The 25555-nt window shown below is 32.5% G+C and overlaps 2 protein-coding genes across 5 annotated transcripts; both read left to right on the top strand.

The window, feature by feature from the left end:
* The first annotated feature begins 9788 nt into the window (after nucleotides 1–9788).
* On the top strand, nucleotides 9789–17389 carry LOC110609189 (TOM1-like protein 4). 3 transcript variants are annotated; one of them, XM_021748601.2, is made up of 10 exons: nucleotides 9790–10035; nucleotides 10541–10699; nucleotides 12089–12167; nucleotides 12454–12552; nucleotides 12659–12772; nucleotides 13199–13344; nucleotides 14079–14160; nucleotides 15974–16059; nucleotides 16133–16321; nucleotides 16563–17389. In XM_021748601.2, exons 2-10 carry the CDS (start codon nucleotides 10590–10592, stop codon nucleotides 17194–17196), a joined length of 1539 nt encoding a protein of 512 aa, XP_021604293.1. In that variant the 5' UTR covers nucleotides 9790–10035; nucleotides 10541–10589; the 3' UTR covers nucleotides 17197–17389. The 3 variants fall into 3 exon arrangements, with proteins under 3 accessions (XP_043810235.1, XP_021604293.1, XP_021604295.1); XM_021748603.2 differs by lacking the exon at nucleotides 10541–10699 and having other exon boundaries at nucleotides 9857–10035; XM_043954300.1 differs by lacking the exons at nucleotides 14079–14160; nucleotides 15974–16059 and having other exon boundaries at nucleotides 9789–10035.
* Nucleotides 17390–19797: 2408 nt separating this feature from the next.
* LOC110607762 (probable methyltransferase PMT24) lies at nucleotides 19798–25284 on the top strand. Of its 2 annotated transcripts, XM_021746933.2 has the most exons (10): nucleotides 19836–20133; nucleotides 20660–20767; nucleotides 20849–21946; nucleotides 22021–22170; nucleotides 22543–22813; nucleotides 22899–23009; nucleotides 23111–23285; nucleotides 24082–24351; nucleotides 24537–24731; nucleotides 24826–25284. In XM_021746933.2, exons 3-10 carry the CDS (start codon nucleotides 20885–20887, stop codon nucleotides 25052–25054), a joined length of 2463 nt encoding a protein of 820 aa, XP_021602625.1. In that variant the 5' UTR covers nucleotides 19836–20133; nucleotides 20660–20767; nucleotides 20849–20884; the 3' UTR covers nucleotides 25055–25284. The 2 variants fall into 2 exon arrangements, with proteins under 2 accessions (XP_021602618.1, XP_021602625.1); XM_021746926.2 differs by lacking the exon at nucleotides 20660–20767 and having other exon boundaries at nucleotides 19798–20133.
* Nucleotides 25285–25555: the final 271 nt, after the last annotated feature.

Raw genomic sequence — 25555 nt, 5'->3', positions numbered from 1 at the left:
TGTATATATTATATATGTATAAATCTTTTTTGATGATTGTGATGCACGTGAACCACGTTTTAATGGCTTGAGGCTTACACCTGCTTTTAGAGAAAATAGGTTATTGATTATTGTAGTATAATATTTTTTTTTATAAAGTAGTGTATAATTTGAGCAGATCTTTCCAATTTGAGAATGAGTGGGTATTCAAAATTTAGAACTTATTATTTGAATATGGTTGAATTTTTTTAAAACTGACTGGTAAAGAAGTTTCCAGACCTGAATCATGTGATCCACAAAAATAAAATAAATTATATAGTATTCACCACATGCATGTATGAATATCGTGATCACAAGATCTTGCTTCTGAAAAAATTTAAATATCCTTTGCATTATGATACAATATAATATGGTACAATATTCAGAAAAGAAATGCGTGTCAAATTATTTATAAAAAGGGTGAGGTATAATTCTCACGTTTAAATTAATAATTTATTAAAAAAATAAAAAAAATATTTTTAATTTAAAATAAATGTATAAAAATATATTTTTTAAATTTTATATATATTTATTTTTATATTATAATAAAATAAAATTAATTATTAAATCTCATAAAAATTTCATTAACATCAATTAGGTGCAATACGAATATGTTATATTATATTTTTAATAATAATTCTTTATCAACACTTCATTTATTTAAGAGAATATACTAAATGTTATGATATTTTAATTTTTTTTGTTTTTTATAAATAAGACTTTCACAATCACGCGTTAACGTATTAACTTTTTTTTGAATCAAGAAAAACTTTATTTATCTTGTAGAATAATAATCCAAGAGACAATCAGGAATGTCAATCCAAATCTTGAATCTACCATGATGAATAGACTCTCTAGCTAATAAATGGGCGGCTCTATTTTCTGAATGCCGTACCCAACAAACATGAATATTATCCGGAGACCGCATAACATCTTTGCAATCAGAAACAACTAATCCAAACTCTGAAAAGTCATCCAGCGGAGAGCGAATAGCCAAATAATTATAATTATTTGATTTTATCGTTATGGTTTATAGTTTATTTTTTTATAATTATTATGTCAAATTAATTTAAATAATTTTTTTATTATAAAAAAATATTATTATTATTTATTTCTAGCAATAAAATAGATTTTAATTTTATTAAAATCTTAATAATTTTACTTTAAAATTAGATGTTAAGATTATTTAAGTAAAGATATATCTTTTAATAATAAAAAATATAAGAAAATTAAAATAGATTTATTTAATTAGTTTAAGAATTTCAATATTTATTATTTTCAAATAATTTTAACATATTGATTTTTATTTATAACAATTAAAACTTCTAATACTATTAAAATAAATATCAAAATAAAAATGTTTTAAAAATTTTTTAAACATAGTAAAATTATAAAAAATGATTTTATTATATTAAATATAAAATAATTATAAATAAAATAAAATAAGAATAATAAAATAAAAAATCGTGATATTGAAGTCGGTGGTTAATATTTATCGTTAGCAGACAGGTACATGGCTAGCCCAGGACTCGTGTTTTGTGCGTGGGCGAGTCTGCAGACCCAGACTGCAATAAAACACGTGGTAAGCGTGGGCTTTGGGCACGAAAGACACGTACTACGAAATGCAAAGTTGAGGCTAAGCAAACGTTCTTATTTAAAAATTTATTTTTTAATTTAACGATTTTTACATTCAAATGGTAAAGAAACATTACAAATATCTTGATTAAATAGTTAATGAAATAAATATTTATATGAGAATGTGTTTTTTAATCTCGACTGTATTGTTTTTTATTAAAATAAATAAATTAATATAAAATTTACTTAACATGGCATAAATTGTTATTTTTTTCAGTGAAAACAAAATTTAAAAATTATAAAATTATAAATTTTCACATTTATATGTTACTCTTAAAATTTTAAATAATAAAATAATTTTTTTCATATTTTTCTTACTTTTAACTATTAATTTTAATCAAAAAATTTTAATTTATCTACGCCATATAAATGATTAATTTTAATATCTATTAAAAATAAAAAATTTACATTAATTTATATTTATATTTTAAATTTTAAATTTTAGATAATAAAATCAAAACTTTTCAATTTATTATAATCATAATTAAAATAAATAAATTAAATTTAAAAAATTAATGATAAATTTTAATATAATCTTTAAAATTTTATTTAACAAATAAAATAATTCTTAAAATGTATATTTTTATTTTAACAATATTTTTTATTAATATATTTATTTATTTTTATTTTTACTTTTATATATATATTAATGAAAACTAAAATGTAAAAAAATTATAAATTAAAAAATATATAATATTTAATTTTATTTAATATTATTAATATGAAAATATGCATAAAATTTATAACGTTGAGTATAATTAAACATTCAATAAAATTTTTTAATATATGATATTTATATGTTATATTTTATATAATAAAAATTATTTATAATAAATATTTAATTGTTTTATTAGATAAAACTTTAGATGCTGGTTAACTTTTTCAAATTTAATTTAATTATTTTAATCATAATTATGAGAGCTTAAAAAGATTTAATTTTATTATTCAAAATTTATTGAATATTAATATGAATTAACACAAATAATTATATTGTTTTATCTAATTAGTCTTTCTTGATTAAAAAATTTTGATAAAAATCCATTGAAATTTGATGTTATACAATAATTATTCAAAATAAACAGTGAGCTGTCACTATAAAATAATGTCACATGGTAAGGATATACAGTCTCATCCATAGAAAGGAAGATCCGGACGACCATGATGCTTAGAACCAAGATAAAAAAAAACTCGGGAGTTTTAGGATAAATTAGTCTCAGGTTGAACAGGCTCGTCCTCTTAATTTCAAGGTAGAACTCTATAAGAAAGTTACCATTAACAATTATAATCTAGCAGATCTTCTTTACACCTGCGATCATAGGATTTCTGACCAATTAGCAGGTGAAGATCTCTTACAAATGAGATGGCTACATTATTGCTAGATTATCAGGAAATACTATATTTATCTCCATATTTTTACAGTATAAAAGAGAAAAATCATAGAGGCAAAGGTATGCAATTCTCTAACATAAGTACTCTCAAGTTCTATATTCGTTTCATTCTCTAGATTACTGACTTGAGCGTCAGAGTGGCTGCCGTGAGCACCCACCATCTCACCTTCTCTGTTTTGCAGTATTAGCCAATCACAACACATTTTCATTCCGGTCACATCATCGTTTTGGTTTTAGCAATATTATTTGATTCTGTTGCCAAAAAATCCATTGAATTTTTTCTATTCATTTCGATTAAAATCGGTCTCTTATCCCTTCTTTCTTAAAAACAAATCTCTCTTTTATCTCTCAAAATGACTGATAATCTCTGTTTTGCAGTATTAGCCAATCACAACACATTTTCATTCCGGTCACATCATCGTTTTGGTTTTAGCAACATTATTTGATTCTGTTGTCAAAAAATCCATTGAATTTTTTCTATTCATTTCGATTAAAATCGGTCCCTTATCCCTTCTTTCTTAAAAAGAAATCTCTCTTTTATCTCTCAAAATGACTGATAATTCACAAGTTGTTGCTAAGGTTGCTATTGATGAGGAAGCTATCATTTTTTCACTCATGACAGTGGATAAAGCGCACCTCCTATGGTCAACGAAGAATATCCCAACAATCTAAGTATTGAGCAAATACTCCAGTATGTCCAAAGGTTGCAGGTTATTTTCGAGCAATATAAAGTTCGGGAAGATGCATCACTCATGGCTCTTAGGGAAAGTGAATAAATCCTCGTAGATACCTCAAGGACTCGGACAGGGGCAATCCAGACGCAGTCAAAAGGAAAGGGCAAGTCCGGTGAAGAGGAGCCGTCAAATGATATTCTGAAGGACGCTGGCTGGAAGCGGGTACGGGCTGCTCAAAGGTGCCAAGAAGGATGGAAAAAGAACAAAATGACGGGCCAAAAGTTAGGCCAAAAGCCGAAGAAGTAAGGGTATGAGGGAGACCATAAGAGTTACCTACTCTCTCGAGGAAGGAATGACCGAGGTAAGTATAAGAATTACACTCTACTCAATGGCTCACGGATACATATTTTAGTGTGGATCAGGAAAAAAAACAAGAAAGTTAGATAGCCTCCTAAACTCAACCCTAAAAGAACTGGAAGGTGAGATAGGACCAAGTACTTCCATTTCATGAAGACCACGGGCACACAACGGAGGAGTGTCTGCAGCTGAAAAATGAGATTGAGAGGCTAATAAGAAACGAAACACTTTGAAAGTACATCACAAAGAATAGAAAAGGTTGATGTTTGGTGCCAGCTAATAGGAAAAGAAGAAATATTAATATATAGTAAAAAAAAAAGAAAAGAAGGTTGGCCTCTCCGCATAGGTCTGCCTCTAGGTCGGCTTTTGCACAGTGAATTTGAGAGAGTTATTCATGTAATTACAGGAGGATCGAGTTTTAATAGGGGCGACAATAAGGATAATGTCACAGATTTTCAGCCCTTGGGTCAAACTCCGAGTTTTGAATTAGTTAAGTAAGACGACCGAATTTTTTATTTTACAATAATGTTTGTGATTTATGAGAATATTATAAAACTAGGATGCATTCTTCAAATCTTCTTTTTTAATAGGAAAATAAAAAACGTTGGATAGATGAAAGTGTGGAGACAATAACAAAGGCTACAAGGCGAGAATCTGTTAGGCCATCTGGGCGTTAGCCCTAATAAAGGGCCATAAGACTATCCAAATGTCAGTCCTACATAGCAAGGCATCTCATACCAAGTCGCAAGGTAGGAATCCACCAGGCCATCCGGCCGTTAGCCCCAATAAAGAGCCACAAGGCCATTTAGGCATCAGTCCAGTATAGCAAGGCATCTCATGACAGGTTACAAAACAGGAATTCGCTAGGCCATCCAGGCGTTAGCCCCAACAAAGGGCCACAAGGCCATCCGGGCGTCGATCCCACATATTAAGGCATCTCATACCAGGCAGCAAGACAATTTCAGTCAAGCTATAATTCGAGTGTTGGACCGTGGAAACAAACAAAATTCATAAAAGGTCACAAGACCATCCGGGTATGGATCCTGATATAATATAGGCGTTGAACCGTGAAAACAAGCAAATTCATAAAAGGCCACAAGGCCATCAGGGCATAGGTCCCACATAACAAGGCATTTGATGCTAAGCCGCAAGGCGGGTATAAGCCAAGTTGACCTGCTAGGTGTTAGTACTGCTTCACAATAAGTTTCTAAGGCATTTAACGCCACGCCTCAAGGCGTGTACATGTTAGGCCTACCTATCGGGTGTTAGTCCCACTTCACAAGAAGTGTACAAGGCATTTAATGCCAGGCCTCAAAGCAGGTACATGCCAAACCAACAAACCAGGTGTTAGTCTCACTTAACAAGAAGTTTCTAAGGCATTTAATGTCAGGTCTCAAGGTGGGTACACACCAGGACGACCTACTGAGTGTTATTCCCGCTTCATAGAAAGTTTTTAAGACATTTGATGTCAGGCCTCAAGACGGATATAAGCTAGGCCGAAAAATCAAGTGTTAGACCTACTTCACAATAACTTTCTAAGGCATTTCATGCCTAGGTTAAGGAGCTCGTCAGGGCTGAAAAAATACTCGGAATACGTTAGGGCTAAGGAAATGCCCGTAATCTTATTAGGGCTAGAAAATGCATGTGAGCTCGTCAGGGCTAGAGAAAGCTCGGAAGAATGTCAGGGTTAGGAAATGCCCATGAGCTCGTTAAGGTTGAAAAATACCCGGAAGTCCATCAGGGCTAAATAAATGACTAAAAGCTTGTCAGGGTAAGAAAATACTCAGAAGTATGCCAGCGCTGAAAAATACCTAGGAGCTAGATAAGGCTGCAAAAGGCCAAGGAGCTTGTAAGGTTAGAAGATACCCGGATGATCCCCAGGCTAGTTGGCACTAGAAGAAGGGCCCGAAAATTTGTTAAGACACTACTGTATCACTCAATATTTGCCAGACAAGATCTTGGACCTAACTGGTCGGCAGGGCAAGTAAGAAGAAAGCAAGGATATTATGTGCTCAGCCTAGATAAACAAGTCACATGCTCCAGATCATGAAGACAACTATCACTTTCGAATCTAAAAAATCAAAAACCAGTGGGGGAACCTTTGATGTTACACAATAATTGCCTAAAGTAGATAGTGAGCTCTGTTACCATAATACAAAGCCACATAGCAAGGATCTGATAAATCAATACGTAGTTCCACCCCTCGGACGACCATGGTGCCCATAACCGAGAGAAAAAAGACCTTGGTGTTTTATGATAGGTCGGTCTTAGGTCGAACAGACTCACCCTCTTAACTTCAAGGCAAGACTCCATAAGAAAATTACCATGAACAGTTACAATTCAGCAGATTCTCATTACGCCTACGATCATGGGATTCCCGACTAATTAGTCAATGAAGATCCCTTACCAACAGCCGGCTACATCATTACTGGATTATTAGAAAATACTATATTTATCTTCACATTGTTACAATATAAAAGAAAAAAAAATCATAGAGGTAAATGTACACTATTTTCTAACATAAATACTCTCAAGTTTTATATTTGTCTTGTTCTCCAAATTATTAACTTGAGCGTCGAAATAGCTGTCTTGGGCATTCACCACACCACCTTCTCTATTTTGCAAGATTAGTCAATCACAATACAACTTCATTCCAGCCATGTTATCATTTTAGTTTCAGCAACATCAAAACTAATGACTAAAATCGAGACAAATATAAAAGAATTGATTTTATTGTTCAAAGTTTAAATTTAGAATATAAATGTGAAAATCCGTAGACCTCTGAATTTTCTTATACACTTACGGTTTTCTTATATATATATATAACTGCTTTATAAAAATATAACTAAAATTTTGAGCATCATATATCTAAAATTCTAAGAAAAATTATAACTGCTTTATAAAAATATAACTAAAATTTTGAGCATCATATATCTAAAATTCTAAGAAAAATTATAGTGAGAAAATTTATTAGTTGATTTTTTATTTTAAAAAATATATTAAAATATTATGAGATTTTTAATTAATTAAACTTTTAATTAATTTTAATCATTAAAAAATACATTCAACACAAAATGATTAATTATTAATTTTTTAAACCTCAATAATATTTTAGTGTAATTTTTAAAATTAAATAACCAACTTATAATGAATTTTTTTATATTATAGATATTAAATAATAAATATTTAATAGTTAAATTTAATATAGAGTGCAATTAATAGATATTTTAAAAAAATTCATAATTGTTTTAATATATTTTTAAAATTAAGAGATTAATTAATAAATTTTTATACACCACTAAAATTAAATAATTTTTTTTAATTTTAATTTATACATAATAGAAAAATTATACTATAAATAAATTCCATTTTAAAAACCACAAAATATTAGTGCAGGTTTGTTATTTCTGTCTAGCATAGCAGAATATGAAAATCGATTTTCTCAAATCCAAAACGAAATATTATAGTTGTTTTTTTTTTCACATTTTATGAAAAAAAAGGAGAGAAAGAAAGAGAGGAGAGCAAGTGTTTCATTAGAGCTTAGCAAGGTGGAGACCTCTGACTTGAAGCTTTCTCTTCGGCTGGAGATATAGTTTCCATTTTTTTTAGGTAACTATTTACTGTGAATGAATGTCTATTTTCCGAACTTTTAAATTCTTTCAGCAATGAATTTAACTGCTTTATAGGGTGTTGTATATTTTTATTGCGGATTTTAGGCTCTAATATAACTCTACTTGATCCTAAATCTGCTTTTTTTTTTTTTTTTTTTACTTGGCGAGTATTATTACTATATTGAATTTTTTGAACACTTAATATAATTGTTTGTGTTTTTCTCTTTTACCCCACTATGATTTGGTGGAGATGAGGATTTCAACTATGATTGTGCTGATGGCCGTGCATGAAGAATCCTATCGATTTTTTGAGCGTAAGCTAAGAGTTTGAGTTGGGTGGTTCGACTTTACTGTTTGGACTTGGATTTTCTTATTATTTGCTCTGCTGCCCTTGTTGAGCTGTTCTTAATTTATTGAAGTCATTTAATGCAAAATCATTTGCATTTTGGAGTCGCTCGCTATGAAAGGAATTTCCAAGAATTCTTTTTTTTTAAAAAATGACGTACTGTGGAGTTGGCCCAACAAGCTCTGATGTGGTTCTGGGGGCCGATTTGAGTGTATGAGTGTGACCCAACTTTCAACCCAATTTAGATCCATTTCGTAATTGACCCACAACGTTTCGGCTTTTGAGCCATGCTTTAAATTATTTATGTATTTAGTTTATAAATTATATTTTTTCATAAATAGTAAAAGAAGCCTATTAATTTTTTTTTATATATATTTCTGTCTTTTTTATCATATTATATTTATACATATAATAAGAGAAATTAATAAAGTTTAATAATTTAAAATTTACTTATCTTAAGAAAATTTTTTAAAATTGTCTACTAATTTAATTGATCAAACGTGTATATAATTAAAATTAATATTTAAATTCGATTAAAATCATTAATTTTAATTAATTTATTAAAATTTATAGTCCTAAAAAAATTACTAATTCTTTTTTTAATTCTATATAAAAAAAGTGTCAATAAAATATTTTTTTATATAAATATAACGAAAGGAAATAAATCAGTTTTAAAAAGTATTACTCAATGATTATGTATAAAAAACTATCATAAAAATTATTTATTTTATTAAATTAATTTAAATACAGAAATAATTGGGTAAAACTATGAATTGAGAAAAAAATTTTCTTGGAAGGATCATCTAGGCTTGGCGATTTAGTTGCCAATATTTATAAAAGAACATATTTTTTTTACGAAAAAAACAACAACACACGAGTCGTTCAAAAGGATTGGTACATGATAGTGGAATTCTCCATTCATATTAATCCAAGTGTCTGAATACTGTTTAAAGTCGTAACTCACAGTCCTTTTCAGAGTTCGCCCCCTGTTAAATGGGTTTTCAACCTTTCTGCAATTTTTCTGACGTATGCTCAAGTTAATTAATTTTTTTTTTATTTTTATTTTTTGGTCCTGTATAAGAAATAGACAATTAATTAATGAGTTTGGTTGAATAATCAAATGGGTTGGTAAGCTAGCTTGGGATTGGGGAATTTCATCACATATTCAAACTCCATCACAATTTGATTAATAAGTCCTATAAATTGAATTAAAGATGATAGATTTAATGTTTTATAAACAAGGTTTATTAAAATATTTTTTATTGAATTTATTTTTCATTAAATCTGATAATTAATTTTAAATTTTAAAAAAAATAATTAAACTTAAATTTCGGGTGGGACAATGGAAAATTCTCCCTAATGGCTACTGGTCGGAGATGAGACGTAGTCAACGAAAAAGGTCAAGTAAGGGTCCCACTTCCATTCATTGACTTTTGATCTATCTAATTACACGCTTACAGCTTCGATTACTCATTAAAGAAATAATACAATAAATACGAGAGATGGTAATTTGTATGATTTTTGTGACAGACCAATCATTTTCTCTCGTAATATAACAAAATACTCTTAAATTTGTTGTATGGGCATTGACATACACTGAGCTTTTAATAAAAAAAATAAAAAATCTTTGTCTACCTAGAAAAGAAAAAGAGTTGTACAGTGATAATGCTATCTCACAGGCTGTTATGTTAGCGATAGAAATATATATATATATATAAAAGCTAATTAAGGTATTGAATTGAATTTTCAAAGTATTGCTTAGTTTAGTCGCCGAAAGTAAAAGCCAAGACCAAGGTCGGTTCCACTGTATGAACAGCGAAGGCTGACGCCAAGAAAAAAAGATACCATCAAACAAATGACAAAAGCTTAACAAAAACAAAATCGACCCCTTCGGATTCTTCCCTCTATTCTCTTCTTTCTCTGTCTCATATTCGCACATTAACAAATCTGTCCAGTTCAATTCAAAGTCTCTCTTTTTCATTCCCATCTTTTCTCTCTCGACATAGGTAAGTTGAATAACCAGATCCTTTGCCCTGTTTATCTTCTGATTATGTCCTCTATTACACTTATTCATGCTCTTTCCCAAGTGGGTTTTGCAGTTTTGCTCTCTCTTTTTTGGATAGATTTTCTTAAATTTGGTGATGTGCAACAGGGCTAGACTTGTTTTGATTGTTCTTGGTGCTTAATTTTCATGGGTGCGATTTGGTTGATTGGAATATATTTTAAATTGGTTTTAATTATATTTAGTCAAGTTGGGTTCAATTTTCGGCTTTTGGTTTCTGAGTTTTATACTTTTGTATTATGCTGAGATTGGGTGGATCGTTGTATTCATTTTAACTTGTTTAATGGGTTTGTATTAAGCTTTGTTCACAATTCTGTCGTAGTTTGCTGTTTGATTCAGTTTGTTCGTTTTTCATAATAGTTTATTGTCATATATTGATAAATTCTTGAAATTTAATGCTTGAAGTTGGATTCTCCAATTTCTTATTTGGTTGATTCTTCTGTTTATAGGATAACAAGGGATAGCTAACTTGATTAAAATAAGGGAGATCCAATAGCTATGGCAAATAATGCTGCCTCTTGCGCCGAGAGGGCTACAAGTGACATGTTGATTGGCCCAGACTGGGCGATAAACATTGAGCTTTGTGATATCATCAACATGGATCCTGCGTATGATTCTCCATCTCCCGAAATCTGTCTCCCTAGTTCTATGGTTATTAGGAATCTTTGACGGAATCTTCATTTTATTTATTTTTCCTTTACTGTTTGTTTAAGCTAATGAGCTTTCATTATGCAATATGTGGTATGATGGCGTTGTTAGGTTGCCCTTGTTAATGATGTTCAACTAGAAGCATGTTTCATATTTAGTTTTTGAGCTATCCCACTTTGTGCAATTAGGATTTGGCTTACATGCTTTTGCTTTGTTATATGCTTCAAAGCTTAGATAAAGCTCTCGTGGGTGGATGAGCTCTAGACCTATTTTAGAATAAGGTAATCTACAAAAACATCCCTGGGCATTGACATATTAATAGTGGATCCTGTATTTTGAAAAACTCGTTAAGACATCCTTGAGTTTTGATTCAGTTAAACATTTGTGTCCCTCTATCTATTTTTTAAGTATATTTTAGCATATTCCGTTAGTTTTTGAATACATTGCTATTTAGCCCATAAATTTTGATATTATTAATACTTTTGTCCCACTATTCTTGAAAAATAAATTAAAAACCCTCTTTTATAAGGGTTTTTTGGTATTTTTCTTAAATATTAACAACTAAATGGATAGAGGGATAAAAGTGTTTAACAGAATCAAGACTTATGGACTTTTTAATAAGTTTATGAAAATACAGGAATCAACTTATTAATAATGGCATCACTAAGGAACATGCATGTAATTCACCATTTGGAGAATAATGTCATCATGACCTGGAAATCAGTTTATTCACTTGCGTGGTTTCTTCGATCTCTTTAGCAAAGCTAATGATACAACAGAGTCCGGCAGGCGGCTTTCTGCAGTTTTTACCTTTTACCTTATGTTTCATATTTTCTGAACTGGACTTATAAAGTAGTCCTTTTTTTTCTTAATTATTATTGTTTATGATCTTTTAGTTCTTATTATGTAGTAGCACTGTAGCAGCTGTGTTTTGATGTCCTATTTAGTATTACTTCCCTTTAAATTTTCGAAATATATGTCTTTTTCATCTGAATTCAACACTTTCTTTGAAATGTTAATTACATGGTGAGGCGACTTAATTACGCAATGATTTTACTAGTATTCTTTTTCTTAACTTGCGTAGGCAATAATCCAAGGTTACTTTGGAACTTAAAGAAAGATAGTTGAATGCATTTTACTCGAGTTTATTGCAACTTTAAGATGTGCTTCCGTGATGTTTGAGCATCCTTTAGCTTTTAATTTGTGATTAAAGCTTATTTTTTCACATGTTCATTTCTGGATATCTGAAGTTATCTTTGCAATTTTATGTGCTTTTGTCCATCTCCACATGTGAAGGTAAAATATTCACTGATTTCGACTATTCCTTTGAAACTGGATTGGTGTTGCAGGCATGCAAAGGATGCTTTAAAAGTACTCAAGAAGCGACTAGGAAGCAAAAATCCTAAGATACAACTTCTAGCTCTTTTTGTCAGTATTATTTGCTTTTCAAACTTTGTCAACTTATTTTTCTTGTTTTAATTTTTGAATTGTGTAAAATAACATACCGTTGCACGTTTTCTTTTGGCATTCTGTAAATGATTTGGTCAGTTAAATTAACAACAGTACTAAGATTATGGCCATCAATATTTAGAACATAAAAATAAATGTGCATTTCATACTTGATGTGGACATGTTATTTCTAAATGTTTTACATGATAATAGAGAAGTGATAGTCTCAGTATCATGTTCTTTTTGTGGGAATATTTTGATTTAGGCATTGGAGACTATCAGCAAAAATTGTGGGGAGAATGTATTTCAGCAAATCATTGAGCGTGACATCCTACACGATATGGTTAAAATAGTGAAGAAGAAGGTCCCATTTTTCTCTCCATAATTCCAAAATGAATCTGGCTTCTTCAGCTCCTGTAATCCTATCTGAATCCATTAATTCTGTAATATATGCTATTTTGATTGTGCAGCCAGATTTGAATGTTAGAGAAAAGATTCTTATCTTGATAGATTCATGGCAAGAAGCTTTTGGAGGACCAAGGGGAAGGTTCCCCCAATACCATGCTGCATATAATGAACTAAGGGTGATTGTTTTCTTGTACCTCTATTAGCTCTTTTTTAATGTCTATTTTTCAAAAGATTAGGAATTTAAAACAGCTAATTTGAAAGCATTAGTTCTATTAAGAATGTATATATAATATTTTTTGACTGTATTGGGATTCTCGATATATCATTTGTTTTTGGCATTTATGGTTATAGTGGTTAGGAAGTTCAGACAGCCAGTATTTTGTTACAATTTGTCATTTTTTTTTCCATTTGAAAAGCTTTCTGATTTAAATCAATGTTACTCGTGTTTCCATAATTAAAGGAACATGCTTTTAGCTATTGATTTTAGATATCATAATTCATAGCGAATTGAATTATGTTTAGAATAGGATATCTTCCTTAATTTTGTCTTCACATTTGTGAAACTCTATTTCGCTAAAAGAATTTTGTTTGATAACTGGCAGGCTGCTGGAGTTGAGTTTCCACCCCGAGCAGAGAACAGTGTACCGCTCTTTACACCTCCCCAAACACAGCCAATAATTGATGCACCTTCAGCATATGAAGATGCTGCTATTCAGGCCTCTCTGCAATCTGATGCTTCAGGTCTCAGGTACTGTGTGAATATATGTCATTTATTTCTTTAGTTTATATTTGAGCTAAGCATTGACATTCTTATTAGAGCTTATTTGGTTTCCCAGTTTGTTTCTTGTATAGCTAGGTAACAATTAATGAAAAAAGGGAACTCATTCCTTTTGACAGTAATTACTGCGCGATATATTTAGTAACTTGTACGTTCTTCAAAATGACGGCAAGCTTTTCATGTATGACACTTCTCCTCACCCTGTAAAAACAAAAACCAAAATAATAATAATAAGTACAAAGAGGTGCATTTGAATGCTCAGATCAGAAACAAAACAAAATTTCTTGTTCACACTTTTCATTGTTATGAATGTAATATTGGATACTAGGCTTCTTGTGCAATGTGGATAACTATTACCTTAGTTGGTATTGCAGTTAGCTCATTGATGTTTCCTGTGTTAAATGAGAATAAAGTCAAATAGGAACATGTATCTGTATTTTGCACCCTATACGTCGGTGGCTAGATCATAACTCATAAGAGGAATTGCATTAGTGAAGCATATGTATGCTAGTGTGAAATCTAAGTTCAAAGGTCAAACTGCTAGTTTGAAGGTTCGCTTTTCCTCACATAAATCTGATTACGGAATTCAGTTCTACATAATGAAAAGGTGCACTTCTCACCATTGTTTAGTAGGTGCATTCTGGCACTGTTGATTAACAGTTGGTTAGTGGTAGATTTTCACAAAAAGAAGTGCTTATTTTCAGCTTGCCGGAGATTCAAAATGCTAGGGGACTAGTAGATGTGTTAATGGAAATGCTTAGTGCCTTGGATCCTAAGAATCCTGAGGTAAAATCTTTTATACTTCTCTAAAGCAGCTTACTTGTTTTGAGGCCTTTATGTTCCTTGACAGGCTGCATCCTTGTGCTTTTTGTTTCAAAGTGCATATTATTTCTCTCATATTTGTGTTTACTATTTAACATATCTCAAGCCTTTTAAGTAAGCAATTGAGCAATTACTGGTACTTCTATTTCACTGGAAAGATATTGCTTCTAAATTATTATTTAGACAATATGATTTTGTGGCCTATTTTTTTGGTTTTTGGCAACATATAATTCTTAGTTGCTTTTGTTTCTTAGACTTTGTTTGCTTCATAGAAAATATTTTTCAAAAATATATATTTTAAATTTTTGATGTTTGGAGTACTAATTAGAATTAGTTAAAATCAAATATTTCCTTGGTCGAAGAAAAATCAAGGCATTTTTAGGGAAATTGATTTGCTTTCTTGAAAAAAAGAAAGTCATTTTCTAGATTTTGAGAATCTTATTAACACAACTAGATTTTCTATATATGAATATTATTAATATTTTTTGTTTTTTTAATATTGCAACCGAATAATGGAAAATAAGTTATTTTCTTAGAAAACAATTTTCTGTTTTCCAAATATAAGTTAACAATTTTCTTAAATTTGATTAGTGTTCCTAAAAGTGTGATGTCTCAGAATTTTATTTAGTTCATATCTGGTGGACGTTAAATGTTGCAAGTTTAAGAGCTTAATAATTTTTATTTTGAAGTTTAACTTAAAAAGAAATTGTGAACTTAATAATATCTTTTAAAAGTAGTATAATCTAATTTGGAAATAATTAAGAATCAGTTGGTATAAGCGAGATAATGATGATGGCGGGATCAGTAGTGTGATGGTGATAATAATGGTCGCCGTAGCACTGGTTCATGTTGGAGGAGGCAGTGGGGGGATGGCTATGGTGGTTCTAACATTAGAGATGCTGGTAGTAGCAGTGATGCACCAATGATGATTGGTGGTGGACTTGAAGTGTTAGCGGCAGTTTAGGTTGTAATGATGATATTGGTAGATGACAAGTGGTAGTAAGGTGCAGTGATGATTGAAGAAAGTTATTGTTAGAAGAAAACGTCATGTAGATTATTTTTATTTCTAGGTCCTTTTGGATAAATGAGATTTTGAAATGAAAGGCATTTCAAATTTGATGTTTGTTGATATTTTGTAACTTTTCACATGAAACAGAAATCTGAATCCTCCTTCATTTGAAATGAGTATCTATCCTAATGGACCCTTATGTGATTTCTTTCTGTTAGATGCGGAAAGCTAAAACTCTTATCAATACGCACTTAAAACATTTAAATTCATTAATAAGTGGTGGCATACACTCATAAAACTAAGTGCTGCAAACTTAATGTAAGAGCTTAATTTGAGCTATCAAACACCCTGTTAGATTGTTATGGCATGAATTGTAGTCTTGGTTTCTTTTACATATTGTTTGACTCAGAGGTATTTGTGAAGCCAATTTGCTGAGGGAAAAACTGGAGTTCAAGTTACTTAAAGAGCAGAATTGGGTGATTAGTTACTGGTCTGCTGTAACCTTATCAGTTTGTTGCTCTTGGAAATTTGCATAACTAAGAGGGGCAAGCAGTTAGGGAGGAGCTCTATCTATGTCATGTCTGCTCTCCTTGATGTAAAATATCTTTGATTCACATACAATGGATCTCATTCCACTTAACATGTGTAGTTCCTGAATCCTGGTTGATGCTGAATTTTCACATATTCAAGCTTCTTACAATATTGTTGGTGAAATGTTATTTTATGCAATTATCAGTTGAGTTTTTACATGTATGTGTATGACGGCAGGGGGTGAAAGAGGAGGTGATTGTTGACCTTGTTGACCAGTGCCGTTCTTACCAAAAACGTGTGATGCTTCTTGTGAATAGTACATCGTAAGAATTGACTGAATCTTTTGTCTTCTTCAAAACTGTTGATTACACTGACGAAGGTAGTCTTTTCTTTCAGAGACGAGGAGCTTCTAGTTCAGGGGTTGGCATTGTATGATAACTTACAGCGAGTTCTTGGTCGGCATGATGATATTGCAAAAGGTACTCCTCCAGTAGAAAGGGAAGCTGACACACCAGTTGTGCCACTTGTGGTCATTAACCATGAGGAAGATGAGACAGAAGATGATTTTGTCCAGCTTGCTCACAGGTGACTTTACTCGCTTAATCCGTCAATTAAATTAAACATACTATTATCAATCTAATCAAACTCTAAAAATGATCATTCAATTAGTATCAAATTATTAAATTAAATGATGTGGCAAATATCTATAATTCATTCTTGTAGCTTCAAGATTATAATCTATGTATATATATGTTTGGAATGACTGCACTACCAAAGAGAAAATATTGCTTATCCTAACAAGTTGGTTTGGCAATATCAACTGCAGGTCATCAAGAGAAAATTTACAAGGACGAGCCAAGAAACCAGTCAGTGTTAGGACTGAACCGGCAAGACTCAGCCCTCCTCCTGCATCAAAGAAGCCAATCAGTGTGGATTCTGGCAAAATTGATTATCTCAGTGGCGACATCTACAAGTCGCAAGGTTCTCTTGGAAATTCGGAGCCCACATCCAATGCTGTTCCATTACATTTCAGCTCAAACTTCTCACCTCCACATTCTCCAACTTTGTCTGCTTCATCTCCTCAGTCCCATACTGTAAATTCTTCACCTTTTTACACTGGGCAGCCTTTATATGATGAACCAGGTCCTTTAAGCAAATCTGCTGATCAGCTACCTCCAGCACCTCGGGAGGCACCTCGTGGATCTCTTCCACCCCCTCCTTCCAGGTACAATCAGAGACAGGAATTCTTTGAGCAACATGGATCTATTGGCAGCTCTACTAATTCAAGTAGCGGCTCTGGTTCCTCTTATGATGGTTTAGTTGGACAAACCCAGAATCTCTCTGTTAATCCATCTACTCCCAATAAACAAACAAAACCAGAAGATGCTCTCTTCAAAGATCTGGTTGATTTCGCTAAAGCCAAGTCATCTTCGTCATCCAAACCCAATAGATCCTTTTAGTCAGTAAAGTTCGTCTGTGTTGGTACAGCTTTTGGATACTCCTAGACCACAGGTTTTGCATGAGACTGAGATTTATTGCCAGTTAATAAATGTGAGCTTTCAATTATGGCTTGTGTATTGTAAATGCTGTGTGGCAGAAGTTTATGTTGAGATGAACTGCTTATTGAATTTATTCTAGTGAATATATTTAACATGTGATTGTCTCATTTGCTGTGCTAGAGTCAACTCTTATTCCTTGGTTTTTTTTTTTTTTTTTTTTTTTTGAGAAAACGCTGTGCTCGGTATGAATCTAAATCAGTAGAATAAGTGAATTTATAGTATTGAATGATATATACTAAAAAATAAACTAAAAAAAAAAATGAAATGACACTTTTCACATCTACTCATTATAAATTGCATTGGAGATTAAGAAAATTAAAGTCCAAATTGATAAAGAGGCATGCAGCTGCAAGAAATATGTACGTTAATAGAGAATTAATATCCTCTTACGTAGTAGAACTGTGACTGCAGTAGCTAAGAAGGTAATGAAAGCCACGTTGAGTTTGACGCTTGAAAATTTTGTAAAGAAGGCCCAGAATCTTGCGTTTGATGCTTCCTCTTGCAGGTGGTAAAAACCGCTCCTCACCTCTCCTTCTTAGTGGTGCTCTTTGAGACTCGGACTCCGACCCACCAGCCCTAATCATCTCCTTCTCCATTTCTCAACACGAGAGAAAGAGTAAGCGAGAAAATTGCATGGGAGAGTAAATACAAATAATAGAAACTTCTTATTCACAAGATATATCATGAATTTAATATACACAATATATCTTAATTTTAATTAAGTGTATAAACCTAAATGCTTGATAAAATTTTCATAAACAATGGTTTGGAGACCCGACAAACGTTGTAATTGCTAAAGAAGGAAACTTCCTCCCTCCTTCATGACCTTCATTGATTACTAAATGAATAGGTCATTGACAAAAACACCATTTGCTATCCAAGTGGGCAATGATTTAATATATAATCTGAATATGTTGCTTTCAATCTCTACCACAGATATTTTCTTACTAAAAATTATTGGCATTTCAATTATAATCTGTATAATTAATATTTTTGAGTATGTATGGCCGAGTGTTACTTTCCTTGAGAGCTTGTATCATATAATCTTAGCATTGGCTGTTCATTCAGATTAGGGCGCTATCCTTTTATGTAAAGACATGTAGTTTCGTGAATCAAGCATTTAGAGACTGTCTGAAGAGGCCTCCATTGTCATTTCAATTCTATTGAAGCCTATTTATGGAGACGGGCTGATTTTAGGCTCAAGCAGGGGTTCATCAAGCCCATGTTGGGGCTAGGCAAAATTTGAAATATGGAATAGCAAAATTAGTAGATTCATAGCTTATAAATTAAAGAGTAAAATATTTAATAATTAAAATTAATTAGTAAATTTTTTAAAAAATTTTAAAAATATTTTAATATATTCTTTGAAATAAAAAATTAATTATAAATTTTTTATATTACATAAATTAAACAATAAATTATTTAAAATACAATTGATGACAAATATGCATATGGAAATTTCATATGCACCAAGTGAATTCACGAGGAAACTATATAGGCAACATTGTCCAAGGCTGAAACCCAAATGTCAGAGGCTTTAGCCTCGTTTTGGTTTGAAAAGATTCACTTTTCAGAAAGTGAAGTTTTCCAGAAGAAACTGAGTATGTTATCTGAATCCTCAGTTTTAATGAAAGGCTTCACCATCTATTAAAATAACCCATAACATATAATAAGATATTGACTCTAAATTTGTCCTTTCTTTTTCATTAAACGACCTTCACATCTACAATAACTATAAGGATGGACGGCCATGACAGCAATTCATTTCAATCACCCAGTAATTATCTCTCTAGTTTTGGCTATGGATATTTTATTTATACATAAAAATTAAATATAAGATTTAATTTAGTGATAAATTTATTAAAATAAATTTAAAAAATTTTATATTTTAATATTCTCGTTCTTTTATAATTTTGAAAAAAAAGTTGATGCATTGAAAAAAGTCTAATGATGTGTTCTTGCGTCGGCAGGCACATTGCCCATGTTTTCCCACTCATTGAGTCTTGAAAATGGAAAAAGGAAGTGTCGGTGCAAATTTGCAAAATGGTGCATCGCCATCACCGTCACCGTCGCATTTAGATCCAATACATGGCGTTCTGTCACTCTTCCAATGGGCCGCCATAACCTTCCCATTCACACTTATTTCATCTCATCTGTGGCTGGCCACGGCCGGTTCTGGTTTGAAATCGTCGCAAAATCAATGGTTGTAAGTCAAATTTCAGTGTAATAAACGAATATAAAATAATTCAGAATACAAGAATAGACAATTTTTATTTATATTGGAACTACAGATTATCCAAATCTGAAGATTTTTTTAATTAAATTTATTTGTTGGAATAAATATTTGGAATATGGTCCTTTTCCACCGAAAAATTCGTTTAAGTTGCATTTTTTGCGATGGCAATTACGAAAAGGATAATTACCAAACCATCCAATGGAAAAATACCAAATTACATTTCGAACCCAATTATTGACCCTTCTTTTCACTCGCTATCATGAAACATTACAACTGGTTTTATTGCTTTCCAGAATTCCTGTTGCTGATCTTGGCTTCCTCTCACTCTTTCCATCCACCCTTTATAGCTGTTATAATAAATATCTCTATTTTCTTAGATAATATTCCCCTTTTTTTTAGTTTTCTTGATAAAAAAAATATTGTTAAAATAAAAAAAGAGGACAATTTTCCCATAAAAGCTCTCTGCTTGGCAGGATTCCATCAACGATCACTCTCCTTTCTTTATCCTCACTCTCCAAGGGGAAGGAGAGTAAAAGGCGAGGGTCTCTTTTGTTTTCTTTCTTCACTAAGATCCCGATTCAGCAAATCTTTTACTGAAAAGGGTACGCTTCATTTCCCATTTTTCAGTTTAACAAAGTTTTGCTATACCCATTTTTGTTTTACAGGTTGTTTCTTGCGAGGAAATGTAGATTTTCATTGCAAGTTGCTTTATTTTCTTGTGATTCAATCATGTTTTTCCTTTCTGTTTTTTGGGTCTTCTTTTGTAAGCAGATGATTGATTTCATGTTCTTGATTTAGCTATGAGCATGCCTTTGTGATTGATAATTTTGGTTATTTGCATTAGCTTTAATTTAACTAGTACTTTGTGGTTGGATTGTTTCCTTTTTTTGTTTCTTTACATTCAATGTTTCGATGTTTTTGTTTCTTTTCCTGGAAAGGGTAATAGCTTTCCTTCCGCGGTAAAAAAAAAGATCATTTTCATGGATATATAAATTGCTGACTGCTTACGTTGATGGATCTGATTCTCTTTCTCTAATCCAGCACTTTAAAAAGGGAAGTAGTATGTTCTTTTTTTTTTTTTTTAGTTATTGCAATGACCCATTTAATGTTTTGAAGTTCTTACTACAGTATGCTGAAATCATGCTTTTGTTATTAATTTGGAGGTTACTCTTAAAGTTGGCACTTCTTGATTTTCTCTGAAAGTTCTTACCTGCTTGTGATTTGGACTTTGGATTTGTGAGTGCCAGACTTCCAAGCTCAGAAAACTTAAGTTGTTGGAGGTTTGTTCTTTAGCTGAACTTTGTTATTTTCTTTCAGGAGTATATAACTAAGGTCATCTTTATTGAAAAAGGCATGGCCATGGGGAGGTACTCCCGAGTCGATGGGAGGAAGTCATCAGGCTACTGTTCAACGATCGTTGTGGTTGTGTTTGTTGCCTTTTGTTTAGTTGGAGTTTGGATGTTAATGTCATCTTCTGTTGTTCCGGTTCATGATTCAAGCTTATCCTCCCAAGAGACTGCAAATGAAGTGAAACGAACCGGCACTGAAAGTAATTCTAAGCAATTTGAAGACAGTTCAGGTGATTTACCGGAAGATGCAATAAAAGAAGATGGGAATACCATTAATTCTCAAATTGAAAACAAATCCGCTGCTCAGGATGATCAAAATGAGAACACAATAGAGACAGGGATTACAGCTGAGGGTAACAAGGAAGATAAGGTTGAGACAGAAAGCGCTGATATGAAGATTGAGTCCAAAAATCTAGAAGAAAACCAGGACGAGAAGACTGAGTCTCAAGAGGAACCAAAAGAGAAGGCTGAAAATGGTGGAGATGAAAAAAAAGAAGATGTAACTGGACAGATGCAAGCGGAAGGTGGTGAAGTTAATAAAAGTGAGCAAACAGAATCAGAGGCGGCCTCTAGTGAGAATAAATCTGATTCTGATGAGGGGAACAAGAATTTAGCTATGGGAGACAGTTCAGAGGAAAATAGGCAGGACGAGAAGGACGGTAATCAGGTGGAGCAAAGTGCTAGTGAGGACAATAAGGAAAGTCAGGAAAAAAGCCAGACTTCGGTTGAGGTTTTCCCTACTGGTTCCTTATCTGAAATTTTAAATGAAACTGATGCTCAAAATGGTGCGTGGTCGACTCAAGCAGTAGAGTCACAGAATGAAAAGAAATCACAACAATCTTCAATTTCAAAGGACCCATTTGCTTATGGCTGGAAGCTCTGTAATGCCACTGCTGGTCCAGACTACATTCCTTGCCTTGACAATTGGCAAACTATTAGAAGGCTTCCAAGCACAAAGCATTATGAACATCGAGAGAGGCACTGCCCTGAAGAAGCTCCCACATGTCTGGTTCCTGTACCTGAGGGATATAGACGTTCAGTTAAGTGGCCTAAGAGCAGGGAAAAGGTAAACCCTTATTCACTTCGTCAATGCAAATTTCCTGGTTCACTCTGGCTGAAATGACATGGTTCATGATGCAGATATGGTACTATAATGTTCCCCATACCAAGCTTGCACAGGTTAAGGGACACCAGAATTGGGTTAAACTTACTGGTGAATATCTTACTTTTCCTGGTGGCGGGACTCAGTTTAAGCATGGTGCTCTTCATTACATTGATTTCATTGAGGAAGTGAGTTTTTATCATTTTCTTTCTGTATTTCCCGTCCCTGCATTACCTAGTGCAAACAACTAGTAATTCTACAGATTTTGTTAGTTGTGCAGTCTATAGCCTAAAGAAACAAACTAATAGGTTTTTTTTTCTTTCTTAAAAATTAACAAACCTTTTTTCTAATATCATGCCTTAATTATATATATATTTTTCTGAGAACAGAGGAGTATTTTGGGCCCAAGAAATTGTATCTGTCCAACAGCTTCAGTTGATCTTATATGTTTATTCTTTATATGCTTAAAAACTTAAGAAAGTATTGCTTCAGAATTTGATTAGAGTAGTTAAAACAAACAAAAGCATATACATGTAATTGATATTTGTATCAAAATGCAGTCTCTTCCTGATATTGCTTGGGGAAAAAGAAGCCGTGTGATATTGGATGTTGGGTGTGGGGTGGCAAGCTTTGGTGGTTATCTTTTTGAAAGAGACGTGCTTGCAATGTCGTTTGCACCCAAGGATGAGCATGAAGCCCAAGTGCAGTTTGCACTTGAGCGGGGGATACCTGCCATGTTGGCTGTTATGGGCACCAAGAGACTACCATTTCCCGGTTCTGTGTTTGATGTTGTCCACTGTGCACGTTGTAGGGTCCCTTGGCATATTGAAGGTGATGTTTGCTTCTATTATGATTGAGTAGACATTTCAGTTTATTCTCTTTTCTGGTTTGGTGATAAATTTGAGTTATCTTGCAGGTGGTAAACTTCTTTTAGAGCTCAATCGGGTGTTGCGACCTGGCGGTTACTTTGTCTGGTCTGCCACTCCTGTTTATCAAAAACTTCCAGAAGACATTGGCATTTGGAAAGGTAGAAGTTCTGTTTGTATTTATAATCCTTCCAAGAGGGATGAATCTGTGGATTGTTCTTAATGTGGTGTATTTTCCATTTTCTGGTGGTAATTGTTGCAGCAATGTCTGAACTGACAAAGTCAATGTGCTGGGATCTCAAGGTGATTAAAAAAGACAAACTGAATGGTGTTGGTGCAGCAATATTTAGAAAGCCAACATCAAACGATTGTTATAATAAGAGAAGCCAAAATGAGCCACCACTGTGCAAAGAATCTGATGATCCAAATGCAGCCTGGTAGCTTTTCTTCTTTCCATGGTCTTGAGAACTTTTGTTTTGGTTAACATGAGTATGGTCAGAAAAATGATTAACAACTCAAATAAAGTTGACTTGATGTATTTGTCACTGAATTTTTTTTATTACATTCACTTTCCTGGGTTACTGTTGTGTATTATGCAAAAGGCTGATGATGAATGTTTGTTCCTGTGGGAATCAGAGTTTATTTCTATAATGTCAATGGTAAAAGAAGGGAAATTTACTGGAGACTATAAACCATGTAGTTCGGAGAAGAGGGAATCTTTTTTACTGTTTTTGACTTTTCAGGGAATATCAATAGTCATTTGCATTAGTTTTTGGGAAAAAAATAACATTAAATATTTTCTAAATTACATATGTCCATTTTCCCACATGATTAATAGATGCTATTTGCATTGGTTTTGTCGTATTTTTATTAGTTGTGTTGATTATTATGAAATTGAACAATTTGCTTCAATGTTATAAACAAAATTTTCCTTTTGCACTCTACATTGAAAGGTGGAACTTGACTGACAACAATTTTGAAATTCTGGAAGCAAATTTTGCTTCCAAGTTTTTTTTTTCCTGCATTTTAGAGAGTGAAACATCATTATGGGAACAAATATAACTATTTATGATTTAGTTGGGAGAAAAGATAACAGAGGAACTCTGGAATTGTTAAAAGCATATTTATGACTTGAACTTCAAAATTAAATTTCTCTGTTTGTTAATTTGGACTTCGCTACAGCATAGAAATGCTAGAATTTTCATAATTTCTTAATATGGAGTTCTACTTCAGGAATGTCCCGCTTGAGGCATGCATGCATAAAGTGCCTGTTGATGCTTCGGAGCGTGGGTATCAATGGCCTGAGCAATGGCCAAAAAGATTAGAGAAACCACCTTACTGGCTAGATTCTCAAGTTGGAGTTTATGGTAAAGCTGCTCCAGAGGATTTTGTTGCAGACTACAATCATTGGAAACATGTTGTGTCCCAGTCATATTTGAATGGTATGGGAATTGACTGGTCTTCTGTGAGAAATATCATGGACATGAGAGCTGTTTATGGAGGGTAAGCAATTTAACAATTTTAATTATTCTTTTATAGTTATGAAGCTATTTGCTTAGCATCTAGAGTGAACCTATATTTCTTTCTGAGAGCAAGGCAGCATAAAAAGTTTATTATTTTTGTTCTAGACTTCCATCTATACTGCGGAGAATTTGCTTCTTGATAGTGCTCATTGGAATTATTTTTAGGTTTGCTGCGGCGCTAAAGGAATTGAAGGTTTGGGTTATGAATGTTGTTCCAGTTGACTCTCCAGACACACTTCCAATAATCTATGAGCGTGGTTTATTTGGGATGTATCATGATTGGTGTGAATCATTCAATACTTACCCAAGAACCTACGATCTTCTCCATGCAGATCATCTATTCTCCAGTCTCAAGAAGAGGTTTGATCATCTTATATTATGGATATATATTTCATTCTCAAGGAAGAGATTCTCAATAATTCCTCTTAACTTGCTGCTGATTTCCTGGTAACAGGTGTAACTTAGTTCCAGTAATGGCAGAGGTTGATAGGATCTTGAGGCCTGAAGGAAAGCTGATTGTGCGCGACAATAATGAAGTCATCGGTGAGATTGAGAGCATGGCTAAGTCTATGAAATGGGAAATTCGAATGGTTTTCTCTAAAGATAATGAAGGACTGCTTTTTGTTCGCAAGACGATGTGGCGTCCCACTGAGACAGAATTGATAAAGTATGCTATTATTTGAACACGGTGTTCCAATTTTGTCTTAGAGTTGAGGTTAGAATGCCGTTTCCTTATTGGCTTATCATGAGATCTATACCTCTCTTAGGCATTTGATTTTAAGCTTAGTAATAGTTTATGATATATAGATGTTTTACTTGAGCAATTGTATAATTTCATCCCTTCTCTCTGCAACTGTAGAATTATATAGTTGATTATTTTTATACAGCAATTATATCATGTTTACTGTCCTAATATCATCATGTCTCTTTTTTACAATGTTCAGCTCTGTTAAACATGAGATCATTACAACTTCTTCTCACTTGAGTTTCTTAAATTGTTTAGTGACTGGTGACTAGATTCATCAGGGTGAAACAAATTCAAGAAGTAAACTGATTTTGCATGCAACAGATTCAACCGTTGGATTTGTACTGTTTATTACATTTTCACCGACTGATATTTCCATGCGGATGTGAGAATATGCAAACAAATTCATTTTCATTCAAGAGTATTCCTTGATAAAAAA

This window comes from Manihot esculenta, chromosome 2 (genome assembly GCF_001659605.2).
Source record: "Manihot esculenta cultivar AM560-2 chromosome 2, M.esculenta_v8, whole genome shotgun sequence".
NCBI classification, from domain to species: Eukaryota; Viridiplantae; Streptophyta; class Magnoliopsida; order Malpighiales; family Euphorbiaceae; genus Manihot; species Manihot esculenta.
This window is presented reverse-complemented; position numbering and strand designations above follow the sequence as displayed.